Source organism: Bicyclus anynana, chromosome 24 (assembly GCF_947172395.1).
Source record: "Bicyclus anynana chromosome 24, ilBicAnyn1.1, whole genome shotgun sequence".
In the NCBI taxonomy this organism is placed as follows: Eukaryota; Metazoa; Arthropoda; class Insecta; order Lepidoptera; family Nymphalidae; genus Bicyclus; species Bicyclus anynana.
The window spans coordinates 5,075,913-5,096,485 of record NC_069106.1 but is presented as its reverse complement, the minus strand read 5'-3'; the positions used below and the strand labels follow the sequence as shown (position 1 = coordinate 5,096,485).

General features: G+C 37.2%; 1 protein-coding gene across 1 annotated transcript in view; it reads right to left on the bottom strand.

The window, feature by feature from the left end:
• Positions 1 to 3,349: 3,349 nt before the first annotated feature.
• Positions 3,350 to 20,573, bottom strand: part of LOC112053144 (neuropeptide F receptor) — a 67,829-nt gene continuing 50,605 nt past the window's right edge. The window contains exons 2-4 of the mRNA XM_024092452.2: positions 12,292 to 12,501; positions 10,629 to 10,862; positions 3,350 to 4,384 (exon numbers count right to left, since the gene is read on the bottom strand). Of these exons, the coding sequence (XP_023948220.2) occupies positions 3,704 to 4,384; positions 10,629 to 10,862; positions 12,292 to 12,501 (1,125 nt within the window). The 3' untranslated portion in view covers positions 3,350 to 3,703. The remainder of the gene's footprint in view (positions 4,385 to 10,628; positions 10,863 to 12,291; positions 12,502 to 20,573) is intronic.

Sequence of the window (20,573 nt, the reverse complement as noted above, 5' to 3'; positions counted from 1 at the left end):
AGTTGACTATTTAGTACTAGTATTATTAGTAGTATAATAATTTCTCGTAAGAAATTGATTAAAATAAATAAATAATAAATAAAATAAAAAGCCTTTTATTTCGCACATAAGTAAGCACATATACATATTAGTGTTAATAAAATTTATAAAAAAATAAATTACAATTTTTAAATTTTTGTAAAAAAATTTTGTGCGAACCCCTCTATTTGAGGGTGAAGGCCTCCTCCAGAGATGACCAGTACTCTCTATCTGTGGCTTTTTTCCTCCACTGTTTTCCAGCCGTCCTTTCAATGTCGTCTGCCCATCTACTTCTAGGTCTTCCTCTTTTTCTAGCACCTACAGGCCCTGTCCATGCCGTTAGCCGAGAAGTCCATCTATCGTCATTTATTCTTGCTACATGGCCCGCCCATCTCCATTTTAATCTCATAGAATAGTTTAGTACGTCTATTACTCCTGTTTTTTCTCTTATAGTAGAGTTGCGAATTTTTTGAATTTTTCGGATTTTCATCATACTTCTTTCCATGCTCCGTTGGCATTAATTTATTTTGTTCTTGACATTTCGCGTAAATTTCCATGTTTGACAGGCGTATGTGAGAGACGGTAAGAGACAGGTGTTCATGACATTTCTCTTAATTTTTGTTGGCATTTGACTTTTGAAAATTTCTTTAAGGCTCCAATATTTCTTCCATGTCCCTTTTATCCTTCTTTCAATTTCTTGCTCGTTACTTTTATTATCAAAAGAGAGTTGCTTGCCCAGATAAATGTACGAATCGACAAACTCTATCGAAGTATTTTCAACTTTAATTTCATTTTTTAATGCATTTGTCATCAATTTTGTTTTTTTGAAGTTGATTTCTAGGCCAGACTGTCGGCTCGATTGTTGCAGCGTGTATATCATATGCTCTAGCTCTAGGCTGTTTTCAGAGAGCAAGACTAGATCGTCAGCGAATCTCAAATGGTTTATATAATTTCCGTTTATATTTAAGCCCATCGTATTCCAGTTTAACTTGTTTATAACGGTCTCTAGTACTGCAATGAAAATCGTTGGTGACAGCGGGTCCCCTTGTCTGGTTCCTCTTTTAATTGGAATAGGGGTTCCTGTTGACTCTAGCCTTACTCTACTGGTGTTGTTTTTATAAATGTTTTTTATCACTCTAATGTATTTGGCCTCTACATTTTGTAAGTACAGAGCTTCCCATATTGATGAATGGAGTATAGAGTCAAACGCTTTTTGGTAATCTATAAACGCTATGTAGAGTGGTCGTTGGAACTCTTGGTACTTCTCAATAAGTAGCTCTACCGAGTGAATGTGATCTACTGTAGAGTATCCTTTTCGAAAGCCTGCTTGTTCTATTGGCTGATGTGAATCAAGTGTAGAGATTATTCTATTTTTTATAACTGAAGAGAAAAGTTTATATATCGACGGCAGAAGGCTTATGGGTCTGTAGTTGCTTATGTCGTTGGGATTGCCCTTTTTATATAACAATATAATATCTCACTCTGACCACTGCTGAGGCGTTATAGAGGTGTCTAGTATTTTATTGAAGAGAATCATCAGAGGTGTGGCAAGAATGGTATAAGCCGCTTTTATAGCTTCGTTAGTTATTTTGTCCGGCCCTGGACTTTTCTCTACTTTAAGGTGCTTAATTTCTCTTATTATTTCTATTTCTTCTACTGGATTTATTTCCGTGGTGTTAATATGTTTTTCCTGAGACATATGAAAATGTAGAGTACTTGCGTTTTCTATCTCTGGGGCATCATATAAGGTTTTGTAAAACGTAGTGGCTATATGGAGTATATTTTTTCTATTTTGTGTGACTCTATCTGATTCGCTGAGACCCTCAATCCACGACTTATGGGGTTTTAATGCTTTGTATGCTCTTTTTAAGCTTCCTGATGCATTGAGGTGTCTTTCTATGGTTTGGTGTCGGTGGTTATTGTAGTCATGTCTTATACACTTGCTTATAAGTTTGTAGAGAGCACTTACTTCGTTTTTCAGTGATCTTGATTTAGGTTTGGTCTTTTGTAGGTCTATTCTATCTATTGATTAAAATACTTATTATAATTTTTCAAAAAAAAAAGATACATTTTGAAACTATAAAATACACTAAATTATTGTTTAATTTTTTGGATTCTTAAGAATAGGTCACTTTATGTGCAGAGTGTATAATTAAAATTAATCAGCAATTCTGGTGTTTAATTACCTTGTTTTAATTATTCTCACCACGTTGTTAGGATTTGATGATTTTTGTGTTACATCTACGCTTTAAAAACCGTTTAGGCGTGTCGGGACACGCAAAGTGTAGGGTTATGTAGATTATTTTAGCACTTTAAACCCAATACACAAGCACACAAATACCGATAGCGATATTCCCCACAATGGAAAACAAGAAAAAAATCATGCTGTTTAAACTTTGTTTGGAACCTCAAATTTTTTTTTTTATTTTCTTTTAGGGCTCCCTCACACGGGCCACCGGCCAGAGCAAGAAAACGCCGCTACCAGCATATTTCCTGTAATTTTTTTTATATTTTATATGGACTCGCCACACACGGTTGACGTCGGTGGCCGCCACACGCTACAGTCTACGCTGCTCGCTTCTTGTGGCCCGCACCGGCCACTAAACGCCGACACAAAACGCCACCACACGCCATAAGATTCTGCATCTTCTGCATGTTGTTCTCGTTCTTCATCAAAAGGACCAGCCACCGACCACAAGTGGCTCCTCTTGCTTCTTGTAGCGGCGTTTGTGGCAGTCGCGTGTGTTCCGTGTGCGGGGACACTTAATCACTTTATAGTCCTAATGAATATACATACTCATGCCCAATTTCAGCCAACTACTTATCAGGCTCGGAGTTAACTTGTTATTTTCGTGCTCCGAGTACGTTTTTTAAGTTCGACTGTAACTCTTAAAATAGTAATTGCGATGAACGGACGGACAGACAGATGGACATGGGGAAACTCCATTGGACTTCGGAACCCTAAAAAACCAAGGTGTAATTGTCGTAACATTGTTCTAACTGAATCTAAACTATCTCTAATTTAAACGTCGCTGTATGATGCTGCATATATATCTATACTAATATTATAAAGCTGAAGAGTTTGTTTGTTTGTTTGATTGAACGCGCTAATCTCAAGAAATACTGGTCCGATTTGAAAAATTCTTTCGGTGTGGAGGAGTCCATTTATGGAGGAAGGCTATAGGCTATATAATATCCCCTTAGTGCTACGAGAATGGGAACCACGCGGGTGAAACCGCGCGGCGTCAGCTAGTATGATAATATAGCAGTAACAGACTCAGGAGAACAATGTTTGCCAATATTGAGACTCAGTCATAAAAAACAATCAACGCCCTGAGATAATTAATTTTATTAAAAAAGAGATTAAAATTAGGTCACCTAAATCACATTCTCATTTTATAACAGGCGATTTACGCTTTGGGCTCATTAAAACGTAAATCACCGTTTACATTACATTACATTATGTTCAAACCTTATTCTTAGACTTAAAATTAGAAGAAGATCTATATTTACATCGTAAATTACACAGATTAACAAACACTGAAACAACTGAGGAACTTTTTACACCACACTATACATGGATTACGCTAAAACAGTACTTAGAAATGTTCAAGGTTTCAAATAAAAAAAAAGTTCAAATGCTTTGCATTTCAACAGTTTCATGCTATTTGAAACAGGACTTTAGTCAGAAAATTTGCGAACATTGCGACGTCTTTGTGTTTGTTGTCACCGTTTGCTCCAATTGCAAAGCAGTCAACTCTGTGTCCATTTTCCGGTTATTAGTCCTCATATTCTTCTTCATTGGACCTTTCTTTCTGCAGCAGCAAAGGATCTCCTCGAATTCCTTCCGAAAATTGTCATTCAGCCACCCATATAGCAAAGGATTGGATATAGCACTCGACATTCCAAACATGTGGCAAATCGCATACGTTATTGTTAATGGTTGTTCTTCGAGAATGGGTTGCGAACTAAAATCTGCTACCATGTTGAAGACGTTCAATGGCAACCAACTAATGACGTACGTTACAGCTATTGCTACAAGGATAGCTGGAGTTTTCCTCGTAGGCCGTCTCCTTCCTTGCAATCTTCTGTGAATTTGTACATGGGCAATTACCACTACTAAAACTGGCAAGAGATATTGGAATATTAGGCTAAAAGCTGAGTAGATGGCCCGCCCTTTCTCGAAAGGCCAATCTTCGATACAGAAATGTATGAAGTCGAACCCTAGTATGCCGACTTTATGGGTTTTTAGACTTCTAAATATGTAGAGGGGTGATGCAAGGGCGAACGCGGTGACCCATATGAAGAACATTGTGACGAGAGCACCCATTGTTTGCAATCCAGGCCGAGTAGGGTACACGATCAGCTGTGGACAAAAATATTTGTTATTGTAATGGCAATAAGGTTCTAATTTGATGATTTCGCAATGTAATAATTATGATTAGAGACCAATAAAAGTTATAATCATGTAGCGAATAGGCTAAAGTAGATTTTTAATTTTTCTGTTACATAAAAAAAAATTGGCTTTCCATTGCCAAATTTGAATAGTTTTTGCGAATTGAAAATGCGAATTTCTATGCAGTAATACTTGTAAATATCTTCTGTATTTCACGCTTTATGTCGATAATATTGTAAGGAAGTTTTGCAAAGGTTAAAGCATAATTTATCCGGAGTTTTTCCTTAAATTTTTATTGAATAAAAGTAATATCAACTTCATCATATCATCATTTCCCCAACGTTCATTAGCTCTTCATGATGTAAATGTACTTACATTTACATCATCATCATCATCATCATCATATCAGCCAATGGACGTCCACTGTAGGACATAGGCCTATTGTAGGAACTTCCAAACATCACGAATCTGAGCCGCCTGCATCCAGCGAAAACCTGCGACTCGTTGAGCTATGTCGGTGACTTTGGTTCTACTGCGGATCTTTTCATTTCTGATTCGATCACACAGATATACTCCTATCAAAGCTCATTCCTTAATATTCTGATAAACATAATTAATCAAAATTTTCACTAAAAAAGGAGTACTGTTTTGACTTGTACATAAACACTACGTCTATCAATCAATTTAGATGCATCCAGTCCAATAGTCGTTGTTTACTCTGACGCGTACATACATGTTTATTCTAAAAGCGTAGATAATAAATTTCAATTACAATGTGTCATAGTTTGCTCAACATTTTTTCCACGTCCAATAGACCACCGTACTATCAGTTGTATTGAGTGGCGTTATCAACTGTCTAGTGTTTGGGTATTCGGTTCATTACACGAACTCTTCAATGATAAACTGATAATGGAGTTCATACAAAATCAATATGTGCATTGGAAATAGATATTTTAATCAGATTCTCGCGTATGCTACCCAGTTCAGTTCATTGTTTTCATTAACTCGTTTGGGGATTTGCTAAATAAATGTACACTTATAATAAATCTGTAGTGAGGTCAATTCTGTATATGAAATATATTTCCAAAATAACTATCAAGGGGTGATTAGTGATCGATACTGATGCCAAAAATGCAATCAGTAAAATTTTTGTCTGTCTGTATGTTCGTTATAGAAACAAAAACTACTCAACGGACTTTAACGAAACTTGGTACAGTTATTCTTCATAGTCTTGGGCAGGTTATAGTATACTTTTCATCACGCTACGATCAATAGGAGCAGAGTATTAAAGGAAATGTTGCGAAAACAGGAGAAGTTACGCAATTTTTTAACCGTCCGTCGCGTGGTAGGGTAGGGGTATGTTAGGAGTAGAGTAGGGGTAGGAGTAGGATAGGGTAGGATAGGGGTAAGGTAGGGGTAGAGTAGGGGTAGGGTAGGATAGGGGTAGAGTAGGGGTAGGGTAGGAGTAGGTTAGGGGTAGGGTTGAGTCCCTAATCATCCCCTGTATGGTAGGGTGGATTGGGAGTAGAGTAGGGTAGTAGTAGTACTGTGAAGGAAAAATGTCGTGAAGAAACTTGCATACCAGAGAATTTTCTCAATTCTCTGCGTGTGTAAAGTCTACCAATCCGCATTGGGCCAGCGCGGTCGACTATTGGCCCAATCCCTCTCATTCTGAGAGGAGACTCGAGCTCAGCAGTGAGCCAAATATGGGTTGATAAAGATGAAGATGATGATGAAATTAGATAAGTCTCATGACATGATCAAAAATAACTGAGGTATACAGCTTGTCACTGCAAAGTGATTTTACAAAAATAAAGACGATTGATTATAAATGTATCAGAAGATTAATCATGTCTTATCCGGAGTGGGATAAGTAATTGACTGAGCCTAGACCTATAAATCTTAAGATCAATCAATTAAAATGTATACTCAATCGACGCGAATCTGACATGTTTCAATGCCACCCCAAAGTAAGGGTCGTACTTGATCTCTATCTATACTACAGCCTTTCTTAATAAGTACTGTTTACCAACAAACAAATTAAAAATGTGGATATAAATCACTAGTAATTTCACACCTAATAATAATTATATTTAACTTGTTCTTTAATGAATGAGAATAAATATGATTAATAAGCTTACAACAATTAGATATGCTTAATATATTTTGTATATAACATTTTATAATCAAACCATACATAATTTAAAATAAATAAGTGAAATGATATGCGTTTTCTACCTTCATTTTTAATTTATTTGTTGGTAAACAGTACTCATCAAGAAAGGCTGTATTATACAATTATATCGCTTAATTTATTTTAACTACAATCTGAATACAAACAAAATACATATTCATTATGTTCCTAAGCGTTTTGATGCATATGATTTGCTATTTAAAATAACCGGTCAAGTACAAAACGGACTCGCGCACAAAAGGTTCCGTACTATGCGTATCTATAAAAACGGTAAAATAATGTTTATTGTATACGGGCCCAAATATTTATCTATTATTGAGTTTTTTAATAGTTAGTTCAGCGATTTGGCTGAAATTTGGAATAGAATTAGATTTTACTCTGGATTAACACACAGGCTACTTTTCAGTCCGGAAAATTCTATGGTTCATGGTTGCTCGCGGGATTTGTGAAAACTGAATTCTACGCGGACGAAGTCGCGAGCGTCCGCTAGTTCTTTATAAACGCCAAACAACAACGCACGCTTTGCTACGATACTGTGTGTAGTGGGAGTTTTCAATATTTTCATACTGTTACTATCGCGTTAACGTAAACGCGAATTTATATGGAATTGTAACAGTTGTGCAGTAGTGTCACTAGATGGCGCTGTTTCAATTCCTTAGAAATTCGCGTTTACGTTTACGCGATAGTAACAGTATCAAACTGCCACTAGGCCCTCAGAAGCATCTATAGTGTGTTGACTCGATATAAACTAAGCAAAATCACAAATACCTTTCACAAAGCTCAATAAATTATTTTTTTAATTTAAAAATTACATGCCAGACGGCAGATGTTATTCTATAAGGTTCGTTGGCTTAACTTCAACTAAACTCGATACAGAATATTGATGACTTCAAAGTTAACTAGAACGGGCTATTTGCGGCGTTATTACAAACCATAAGCGTAAACACATGGGCCGATCAAAACAGAAACGGACGAAAATTTAAACGAACTGAAATTTTGTAGTACGAGAACCGGCATAAGAAATTATACCCTCATCTGTTACTTAATTGGGATAAAAAAATGATAGAAAATATTCTTTAGTTGAGGTCTAACTGTTGCCTAGTTAAATAGTGGCCGTATAGTATTAAATTACTATTTTTTTCAATTTATTTAATCTCCTTCCCTAATTCTACCCCCAAGAGGGGGTAGAATTGATCATTTTTTTTCTTAGCAGATGCCTACGTCATAAGATCTACCTACATGTCAAATTTCTGCCCGATATGTCCAGTGGTATGGGCTGTGCATTGATAGATGTTAATAGATCACTATGTTATTAGATGAAAGGCTTAATTTAACTTTATTAGTTTGCTTTTGATCTAGTTCATGGTTTCCTAGATTTTGTATGAAAAATATGTTTGGTCACACTTTAACTAGACAAACTATGTGTCACTCTGAAAAATATCTATCATTTGTTTCTCATCACTAATGAATAACAGATGAGGGTATATATTTCTAATGCCGGATCTTCGACCATTAGTCGTTACAGACATGCCCCTCTACTAATAAACGTTGTTTAAAATTTGTATGTTTATGTAGTATGCGCTAAGCTTCGTGTCCGATCTGACATTGCAATGCGAACTACGTGATAGTTATTAACCCGGCTATAGTATGTTTTCGTTTGCGCAACATCATGTTTCGTGTTCAGTTCAGGCTTGAAGTTTGGTTCGGTATATACAAATCTTTAGTGACTGATACTTTGATAAATTGATATTTCATCGTTTCAGATAAATTTATAAATAATAATTATTAATATTTGTGATTGATACTTGAATGTAAAATATGTTTTAAATCTATCTAGCGCAAAGAGTAAGAGTGAATGAAGGAGAGACCTTTTTGGAAATTGGTTATTTTTTTTTTTAAACTACTATTGCTAAGTTTCTTGCCTGTTCTATGGGTACAATAGAATCTTTATTTACAGACAGACAAACTTGACGTACCTTGGCACTCAACTTGGTAAAAATGACAATGGCCAATATTTGGTCAAATGCTTTATAAAAAATTGTGGAATTCCAGAGAAATTAATTTAATCCCAGTTTGTTTGTGACTAAGTCACACGTAAATTAGATGTAAGTAAACAATAAACCTATCTGATGCCTACGTCTAAAGAAAATGATGTGATGAAAGTAGATGGCGCGAAGTATATAGCTTGGTTTACACAGACTAAGCAGTCTCGACCAATGTTTGGTCTAAAGCTAAAATGGTGCATACCAACATACAACACACCTGATATCGATCCAAAGCAATCGCAGTAATGGACAAAAGTATACTAATATGGATATACTTTGGATGGAGTCGTAGCCTATACAGAGGCTTGGCCAATTTGGCAACGGCCAATATTTGTTCAAAGCTATATATTGGGGTAGCAACACAGCAATCTTAATCAGAGCCTGTATACGGAGTAAACAACGTACCTGATATAGATCCAACAGTTGACACAAATTGGATATAACTTGGATTGCACCTTCACAAAAACTAGGCCAATCTAGCAATGGCGATTTGATCAGTGTCTAGTGGGAGTTTTCAATATTTTCATACTGTTACTATCGCGTTAACGTAATAACGAATTTATATGCAATAGAAACAGTTGTGCAGTAGTGCCACTAGATGGCGCTGTTTCAATTCCTTAGAAATTCGCGTTTACGTTAACGCGATAGTAACAGTATCAAACTGCCACTAGGCCCGCTGCATATAAGTCACTATGCAGAGGGCCATTGTGATCATCTAACATAGTTATTTCAACGAAATGATCTTGTCTACGCCACTTTATATCAAATGGCAGTGATTTTTCGTTTTACAATTATCTAACAAGAATATTTTGATGAAATTAAATAATCTTACTAATTGCTACTACCACTTCTATATTAGAGCATCAATCAGCGGTAAGAGCGGTCGGACTCATCCAAGGGGTGGTGGTTCGATCCCCGCCCCGTTATTCTCTTGTCGTACCCTACAGTCCCGACTAGTTGGAGGGGAATGGAAATATTGGTCATATTTAAAAATATGGCAAATATTCTTTTAAAAAAAAATCGTATTGTCACTTTATGTAAAATGAAGATACTTTATGCCATTTCGTTGTAAATATAATGTTAGATGATTGCATAAACGAAAGTGTGTTGAAAAACGTTGTAGTGATTCATACCAACCAACCAACGGAATAGTCTTAATCAGAGTTGGTACCTATAAATATACAATATACCTGATATCGATCAGTGCTACAGTTGACAGCTTGGATTAAAACTTCATAAAGGCTAGGCCAATCTAGTAACGACCAATATTTTAACCAAACCCAACAACCAAATTCAACGGCCAATATTTGATCAAAGCTACTAATGTGATGGTAACGTAAGAGCCGTGATAGCCCTGTGGATATGACCTCTGCCTTCGATTCCCGAGGGTGTGGGTTCGAATCCGGTCCGGGGCAAGTATCGCCGTTGAGGTTTTTATATATTTGGTTATTGATATGAAGACGATGGTGATTGATATATTTATTCACTTTACTAATTATAACAATTGTATATAGATATAAAATAAAAGTACTATCAAAGTGATGATGCGGTGTGGAATGGAGAAACGGTAAAGATGTAATGAATGGGCGAAACAATATATCCACGCATGCGCGGTCGAGGGAATTCTAAATATGAAATGAATCTGGAATGTGAATGTAGATGGCCTAACCTAAAGTGGGCGAACGAAAGAGTTCGTTCGCCACACCAGCACCTCCAACTTTTCAGTTGTGTGCATTTTTTAAGAAATTAAATATCACGTTTCTCAATCGGTGAAGGAAAACATCGTGAGGAAACTTGCATACCAGAGAATTTTCTTAATTCTCTGCGTGTGTGAAGTCTGCCAATCCGCATTGGGCCAGCGTGGTGGACTATTGGCCTTACCCCTCTCATTCTGCGAAGACTCGAGCTCAGTAGTGAGCCGAATATGGGTTGATGACAACTAACGTGAAGATTAATAAACCAGTAAATAACACACCTGATATCGATCCAAAGCAATCGCAGTGATGGAAATAGTTGACACGAATATGGATATAGCTTGGATGGCACCGCAGGCCTTGCAGAGGCTTGGCCAATCTGGCAATGGCCAATGTTTGGTCAACAGCTCCATCAGAGTGAGTGGAGTGCCAACGCAGCAGACCAGCGCATCGGACACCGCTAGGTTGACGATGAACATGTTTCTGGCAGTTCTCATTGCTGGCTTTCTGACTACCTGGAAAAGAAAACAACTTTTTATCTTTTTCTTTACTTGTTATAGTCTAGGATCCGGGGAACAATGTTACAATCACTTGGAGTCATCATTATCAACCCATATTCGGCTTACTGCTGAGTTCGAGTTTCCTTTCAGAATGATTTTTGGGTTAGGCCAACAGCTCCATACAACAACCAATATATTTGAAGTACTTAAATGTAATTTCCTTCGCTGTGGTAATCACAAAAATATTATGAAGGCGAAAGTTTATGTATATATTTGGAGATTTGGCTGAAATTTGGAATGAAAATATATTTTACTCAGGAACATGATCTATTTTTCATCCATGATTCTCACAGAATTTGTGAAAAATTTAATTCCACGCAGACAAAGTCACAGGCGTCCGCTAGTTTCAGAATAAAAAGTGGTTATACTAAGAGTGAGAGTGACGACTGGGAATATAATTTCTCATATTATGTCGAGTAAAATTACACTTTATACTTTAGTGGTTGAAGGTGTGAATTCTTGAAATCTGCTACCTTTCAAAGAAACCTAGGTCTAAACTCCATAATTAGCTACCTTACTTACCTATGGTAGACTAATGAGCTGACAAACATTCAGTTTTTATCAAATGAGGCAGGTCTAGCTGTCGCTAGCTCTTAGTCTATAGCCTCTGTGTTATTATAAACTCCGCATCATTTTCTACCGCTAATTTCAAGTTATTATAGGTAAATTAAAACCCACAAAACAACTCATTCAAGTTCGACGAACATGTTAGTTCGAAGTTTATTATGTATAACAAGCAAGAAAATAATTAGTCGCTTATTACAAATTTAATGACCTCCAAAATATTGTTAAGGGTAATTGAACTTGGAAAATTAACAGACGTATAATTTCGGAAGGTAAAATTTGTTAGCAAAGTTATTTATTAAGGGAAAATAACATGTAGGTATCTAAAGGTTATTTTATAAGAGAATTTTGTTTTAATAATATGTTAAAATACTAGCGAATGTCCCGTGGTTTCACCCGCGTAGTTCCCGTTCCCGTAAAAATACGGGAATAAAACCTATGACTCTCACAAATAACGTGGCTTTCTAGTTGTAAAAAATTTTCAAAATCGGTTCAGTAGATCCAGAGATTACTTAAAATACTTTTTTTTATATATTAGTATTTTATTGTATTCTTTCTCCTAAGAAATATCCAGTGATTTTTATCCCGAAGTTTGGGCCTCAGAGAGCATGTTAGGGCCATCGCACAAGCTGGCCTATTCACTAATTTGGTCTTTACTACCTAACCTACTAATTAAAAAAAACATCAGTCATCAGAAATGTCATCTATCTACTGTATGATATCCACGAACTACCAGGATACCATAGATGGTGAGAAGTACCGACTACCGCTTGCTTATTCGTTTACTGGCTATAGAAGTTAAAAAAACCAACATACTTACAGAAATGACCACGAGTGCATTTCCAACTGCGCCGATAACTACCAGGATGCCATAAAATGTGAGGAGTAGAGCTCTTGTCGGGTCATCGACCTTCCTGTTTTGCGAGAACTTTTCTAGCAGCACATTAGGGTTCTGCACACCGCGGGATGCTTCGATCAGTGCCGACGTTAGGTTGACATTGAACGTGAAGTTCAAATTGGGGTCTTCCCCCTGAAACAAAAAAAAACGCATGTCAAGTATAATCAATCATACTACACTAGTCGATACCCGCGACTTCGTCCTCGCTTTGAGCTCGCTTCGCTCGTTAATCCGGATCTGTCACAAAATCTGACCTTAGCGAACGTCTATTAACTATGAACTACCTCTCTGCCAAATTTTATCTTTATACGTCAAGAGGTTTTGGATATTTCGTGATGTGACCTTCGCTTTTATAACACAAGTTAGCCTTTGACTACTATCTCACCTGATAGTAAGTGATGATTCAATCTAAGATGGAAGCGGGCTAACTTGTTAGGAGTAGGATGAAAATCCACACCCCTTTCGGTTTATATACGTCATCGCACCAGAACGATAAATAGCTTGTCGGTAGGGTGGTAGCCACGGCCGAAGCCTCTCACCAGCAAAAGATGTAGAAAGTAGTCAACGATGTAGAAAAACACACTTTTAACAAAATTATTTTCTTTCGTCGGACAAAAGTAATGGACCTTTTTACGTATCTTTATTCATGTTTTATTTCTTTTTCTCCTCTCTGTGTTGTTTTATGCAATAAAGCTTTTATCTAAGTATTTATCTAAAGTATCCAAGCTTTCCACTCCAAATGACCTAATAACAACTGCTTACTATTTATTTTTTCAATTTCAAACGATTTAACAAACCTAGTTTTGAACCGTCAAGCTCTTGTATAATTTTGGATTTATATAAAAAAAACAAAGTCAAGCGTGAGCCGGACTTGCTAGCCGCTGGTTCCGTACAGGTCAGAAAATATTTTTGTACAAAAGCCATGAAAACACCAAACATTTCTATTGAAAATATGTAAAATGGATTGAGAGACAAACACAACCATAGAAAGCTGTTGTTGACGTTGGTCGCAGATAGAAAAATGTGTTTTCTGGTGTTACCAACTACAAATAAATTTTTCCACAACAAATTCAATTTTTACGATCGGAATCGATTTTCCGATTTTTCCTTAACTTTTAGAATAGAATAGAATAGAATAGAAATCATTTATTTGTTAGCACAACACATAACTACATAATAACTTAAAACTAATACATATATATATATAGAAAATATGTTGCGAAAAAAAAATGGACCTGACTCAGCTAAAATGTGTTGTGAGTACATCAGTACCCGTTTTTACTATAACACATTGTTCTTTTTGTTATTCTTTACAAGTTAGCTCTTGACTACAATCATATTTTTTACACTTTCTGAACATACAATTTGACATTGTATACGATATTTAGGTATTATTTGTTTAAATAACGTTCTTTGTTGACCACAACTAACATTGAGATGTGGAAATTTCCTCTTTTGAGCGCCTCATTTTTCATGCGCTAGTATACACCTAACAGTATTTAACATCAATGCACGACATAGTACGCTAAATCGGTACGTCTTTGCCCGTAGGGTGGCTTCCATAATCCATGCCTGGACCGACACAGAAAATCTCAATCGGCCCAGCCGGAGATCAAACCTAAGACCTCTGTCTTGATCCTATGGCAACAGGAAGTAACGTCAAAGGTTTTAATTCCCTTACGAGCGTCAAAATTGCGGTATCTTTTGACTGCGTTAGTTTGGGAGTTTGAATTTTTACAGTCACAAGGCTATGCAGATTTAAGTCTTAGATGCTACTTTCAGCTTGATACATTCACGAGTTCTTAAGTAAAAGATCATGGCAAACATACTTAACTATAAAACATACATAGCTATGTTAGGAGTATCTCTGTGTCTGTGTGATCGAATCAGAAATGAAGCGATCCGCAGAAGGACCAATGTCACCGACATAGCTCAACGAGTTGCGAAGCTGAAGTGGCAATGGTCGGGGCACATAGTTCGAAGAGCCGATGGACGTTGGGGTCCCAAAGTGCTGCAAGGCGACCCCACACTAGAAAGCGCAGTGTTGGCCGACCCCCCACCAGGTGGACTGACGACATCGAGCGAGTCGCAGGGATTCGCTGGATGCAGGTGGCTTAGTATAGTGATGTTTGGAAGTCCCTACAAAAGGCCTATGTCCTGCAGTGGACGTCTAACGATGAAACATACTCGAGTATAATACACTAGCAGACACTGCGCGGTTTCACCCGATGGTTCCTTTTCCCGTAGAAATACGGAGATAAAAAGTAACCTATAGCAATTGAGGATAGTGTGGCTACCCAAATTATTCTTTTCTATAATATTATTATTAATATTTGTATAGAAGTATAGATGACATTCATTTTTCGTGCTACAACTAAGGGCAAAGTTGTTTTCTTTTAAGATAAGGGACCCTAAAATTGCAGGAAAAAACAACTTGTTTTTATACCTATTTCGTCTAAAAATAAATGTTACAAACAACCCATCAAACGCCCTATTAGATGTGTTTATGGGAACCATGTTCGCCAAAGCTTTCATGTATTTGCTATGTTGTTTTCAGAGGATTTTATGTAAAGGCGTAGTTGACATTTTTAAAGCTACCAGCGTTGAAAAGCGGTGCGTAATGTGGGTTCAACGGGATAAATAAAACTTTATTTTTACGACACTAGGGTTTAAAATTGTTTGCATGTTTACAGTTATAAACATAGATGATGGAGTGTATTAAACAAAGTGGGAAAAACTGGCATACGTTCAGCACACCTGTCCTTTAAATGGCAAAGTGTATATTTTCCTGCATTTTCCCGTGACATTTTCATGCACAGTTGGAGAACACGGCAACTGAAACGAGCAGCGAATAACGTGCAGTAGCTTTCTGTATCCATGGCCGTGGGTTCGATTCCCAGGATTAGAAAATGTTTGTGTTGTAATATTTGATGAACATGGTTTTTTTTACCATTCAAATAATGTCACTACATCGTTTTTCACCGTATTTTTAACCGACTTCAAAAAAGAAGGATTCTCAATTCGACTATATGTTTTTTTTTTGCAACTTCATGTTTTAATTCAATTACTGTGCACTTTATTATTTAACATAGGATAACTAGATTAATTTTGGTTAAGTATATGTATAATTGTATATTGTAGTAGTAGTGTATTTAGTTATTTATAATCTAAAAGTGTTAAAATTATTGTAAAATTACGGAGCGGCATTATCGCTCTGTGCTAAAGCCCCACAAAAAAAAATTAAAAAAAAAAAAAAAAAATAAACTGACACAATAATTATTGTCATTTTACGTAAAGCGGCATTAGTATAGTAGTGACAAGTAACGTTAATTATTGATCGTAAAAACAATTCCTATTAAAAAACAGTGTAGTCACTTCGTTACAAACATAAAAGACAAAGTAATATAAATGATCACCATAATGAAAATACGATGAAAAAAAATTTTAGTCACTTATAATTACACCTAGACCGAGATACCCTTGCAGACATAATAACCTTGCTGATCCTCAATTGAAAATATTATATTTTTTAATAAATAGGTATTATTTAGCAATGCTGTTCGCTTGACAGTAACTTGAAATTGAGTAAGTATTTTCCTCGTAAATTATTGTCATAAAAGTGCGCTACCGATATAAATTGTAATATTCCAAAACCTATGACAATGGAAATAGGGAAAGAAAACCTAAATCGTTTTATTATTAATGACGAAGGGAAAAAATGAGAAAAACACCCTATAGAAGGGCGGTTTCAAAAATGATTAAGCATTTTCTTATTTTGACGGCCTCCGTGGCGCAGTGGTATGCGCGGTGGATTTACAAAACGGAGGTCCTGGGTTCGATCCCCGGCTGGGCAGATTGAGATTTTCTTAATTTGTCCAGGTCTGGCTGGTGAGAGGCTTCGGCCGTGGCTAGTTACCGCCCTACCGGCAAAGACGTACCGCCAAGCGATTTAGCGTTCCGGTATGATGCCGTGTAGAAACCGAAAGGGGTGTGGATTTTCATCCTCCTCCCAACAAGTTAGCCCGCTTCCATCTTAGACTGCATCATCACTTACCATCAGGTGAGATGTAGTCAAGGACTAACTTGTAAAGAATAAAAAAAAATTCTTGCTTCTCTCATCCGATTTTTGTATTTCACCGTATATATTACCCTTTTCTGTACCAAATTAAAAAAAATCCTATTATGAATTATTGTATAGCGAAATTAAAAGTTTTTTAATATCACCAGTGATATAACTTGGCACAGCCGCCGCAAACTTTGCGTTTAGTTCGATGAAAATAGTAATATTATGAAATATCCACTGACATATAAATCTACTTATTAAACTTTTACAAAATCAAAGAACGAGCATTCGCCACTTCTCCCTTTGAAAATCCTTTCTTAGCGGAGGTCTATTAACTATAAACTACCTCCCTGCAAAATTTCATCTTTGTACGTCAAGTGATTTTTGAGATTTCGTGATGAATGAATGAGACTGCATCGTCATTTAACATCAGGTGAGATCGCATTCAAAGACTAGCTTATTATTGAACTAGCAGACGCCGCGCGGTTCCACCCGCGTGCTTCCCGTTCCCGTAGGAATACGGGAAAAAAATATAGCCTATGGCACTCGGGGATAATGTAGCTTCTCAACAGTGAAAAAATTTTGCAAATGGGTTAGGTACTTTCAGGGGATATTCAATGCAAACGAACAATCAAATATTTCACCTTTATAATCTTCAAAGTCAATGTCGAAATATGGCAGAGAGGTAGTTCGTAGGTAGTAGACGTCTATTAAGAGAGGATTTTGCGAGAGGGCCGGATTAAAGAGGTCTAAGGGCAGATGAAGTCGCGGGTGTCCTTTTTTTTTTATTCTTTACAAGTTAGCCCTTGACTACAATCTCACCTGATGGTAAGTGATGATGTAATCTAAGATGGAAGCGGGCTAACTTGTTAGGAGGAGGATGAAAATCCACACTCCTTTCAGTTTCTACACGACATCGTACCGAAACGCTAAATCGCTTAGCGGTACGTCTTTGTCGGTAGGGTGGTAACTAGCCACGGCCGAAGCTTCCCACCAACTAGACCTGGACCAATTAAGAAAACCTCAATCGGCCCAGCCGGGGATCGAACCCAGGACCTCCGTCATTAAATCCACCGCGCATACCACTGCGCCACGGAGGCCGTCAAAAGTCATGTCAAAGGCCGTCAAATGTCCGCTAGTATTAGTATATTTAGCATAGATAAAATGTTTGTAGATATCTAAAAAGTTAAGCTTAGGTAACAGTTTTGTAAAGTTCTAAGACCAAGAACTCATCTTTCATAGATATGTAGCTCTTATTTTTGATGACACACACACTCTAAAAGAGCTAAAAATATTGTTGTTCGATACGGCGGGGTAGGAAGTGCCTTTGACCCAGTTCCAGTTGTCAGCGAGAACGAGGAATCTAAATCTGTACCATACAAAGAAAAGCTTCGTTCATGATTTTTCAGTTCCATTGGAAGTGAAAATCAACCTATTTTGAAGGCCCAATATGTACGCATACGTACAGTTTTTGTTTATTTTTTTATTATTTACATTTAAGCCCTTGTTTACAATCTCACCTGGTGGTGAGTGATGAGCGGGCTAAATAATACCGCTTTCATTTCATCGGTAGTCAAGGGCCAAAGTGTAAGTGTAAGAGGGTGTAAATCCACACCCCTTTCGGTTTCTGCACGACATCGTACCGGAACGCTAAATCGCGGCGGTTATTGCCGGCAGGGTGGTACTTTAGTTGGACTTTAAAAACGACATGTCTAATATTAGTAAAAAAAAGTGTGTCAGCTCCGACTCACATATGGAGTTTACTCTTTCAGATCGACTGTCTAAATACACTATACACTATATACGTCTCAACACTCTCGCCTGAAAGTGAAAGGTGCGCAACCGAGGAGCAGCACGCACAGCGGCAGCGCACGGTGAAACGTAAAAGACGTAACGCTGTCATTTGTTCATCGAATTTTACTGCTCACATTTTTTCATATCGCGGGCTATACTCGTACCTGTATTAAAAATCGATTCTCAACCTCCATTGCCACGTCACCTAACAGATCTCAAACATAAAAAAATCACAACCAAAGTGATGCACGTACATACGTTATCAACCCATATTCGGCTCACTGCTGAGCTCGAGTCTCCTCTCAGAATGAGAAGGCCAATAGTCCACCACGCTGGCCCAATGCGGATTGGCAGACTTCACACACGCAGAGAATTAAGAAAATTCTCTGGTATGCAGGTTTCCTCACGATGTTTTCCTTCACCGTTTGAGACACGATATATTTAATTTTTTAAATGCACACAACTCAAAAGTTGCATGCCCCGGACCGGATTCGAACCCACACCCTCCAGAATCGGAGGCAGAGGTCATATCCACTAGGCTATCACGGCGCTCTAGCACGTACATAAATATTCTTTAATTAACTTTATGTTCACTACGCACAAACAACTTTCGCATACATTCAGTATGTATGTACAAATTATTTCGAAGCACATAATATATTCCCACACCAACGACTTGCTAACGTACTGACGTGCGTTGTACATTTTCTTCTATAGTTTATAATTATTATAGCATTACATTATCCAGAAGCGAATAGACGGGCGGAGTCAATTTATAAAAGTTTTTAAGACAAGATATCTAACACGTGCTGTTGTCAATTAATTATAAGTTCTCATCGGGTTTCTGTAAGTATTAGTAACTAGCGGATGCCCGCTACTTCGTCTGCGTGAAATTTAGTTTTTCACAAATCCCTCGGAAACCATGGATTTTTCTAGGATCAAAAGCCTATGTGTTAATCCAGAGTAAAATCTATTACCATTCCAAATTTCAGCCAAATCGGTTACGGTTAAATTTTGTAGTTGCGGCGTTAGAGTAACAAACATCTATACAAACTTTTGCATTTATAGTATTAGTAGGATGCTCGCGATTTCATCTCCGGAAAATACTATATAATATTCACCCCATAAGGGGTTACATAGGAAATAAATATATGTAATAATTTATCACTTCAACGAGTGAAACTTTTAAAAATACTTAATCTGTACGATTTTCGTGAATCATCATCATCATCAACCCATATTCGGCGCACTGCTGAGCACGAATCTTCACTCAGAATGAGAGGGATTAGGTCAATATTCCTGGCCCAATGCGGATTGACAGACTTCACACACATAGAGAATTAAGAAAATTCTCAGGTATGCAGGTTTCCTCACGACGTTTTTCCTTCACCTTTAGTGACACGTGATATTTAATGCACATAACTGAAAAGTTGGAGATGCCCCGGACCGGATTCGAACCTACGTACTCCGGAAGGCAGAGATCATATCCACTGGGTCATCACGGCAATAACTCTCACGGTTTTCTTTCATGAATAAATAAATCTTTTAAGAAACTTACATACTCTTATATACAGCTGAATAAAGATAGTCTTCCTTTTTGGAAGTTAAAAAATCGTAAATAACATTAGTTGCTGCATTGCTCTAAAATAACATGCTAAAAACATGCTATTAAGTATGCTCCATACGAGCATGCTTTTTATGAGTTTACATTTGCTAGCAATGATCATGCTATTTTTAGTAATGCTCCGAAACAAGCAAACATTCCAATTACACATGCTTATTTGTATCTATCGCTCTCTGTCTTTAGTATCGTGTTAGACAGGGAGCGATGAAGGTGAAGAGAATACAGAATAGCAATGCTGATCGACTAGCATACTCAATAAGCAAAACCTGTTTTTACGCGCTAAAAGCACGTCCCCTTCCAACCGCACATCAACTAGCAGGCTCAACAATCTTTTAAGCAAGCTCGAAATAAGCATGCTCATTACTAGCAACGTTGCGATACACATGCTAATAAGTAGCAACTGCTCAATAGTAGCATGCTTTCGTGCTTGAAATGAGATTGTGTAACAGTAGCTTAATATAAGTAAAATAGATTTAAAAAACTATCAATTAAGTAGCAAGAGTGTAACAACTAACACCCTACACTAGATAAACGATAAAAGCTTTAACGATAAGGTTAGAGTAGTCGGCATACAGTATCCCCTTACTTTGTAACTTTCCCGAGAAAATACTTACTGACGGCCTCCGTGGCGCAGTGGTATGCGCGGTGGATTTAATGACTGAGGTCCTGGGTTCGATTCCCGGCTGGGCCGATTGAGGTTTTCGTAATCGGTCCAGGTCTAGC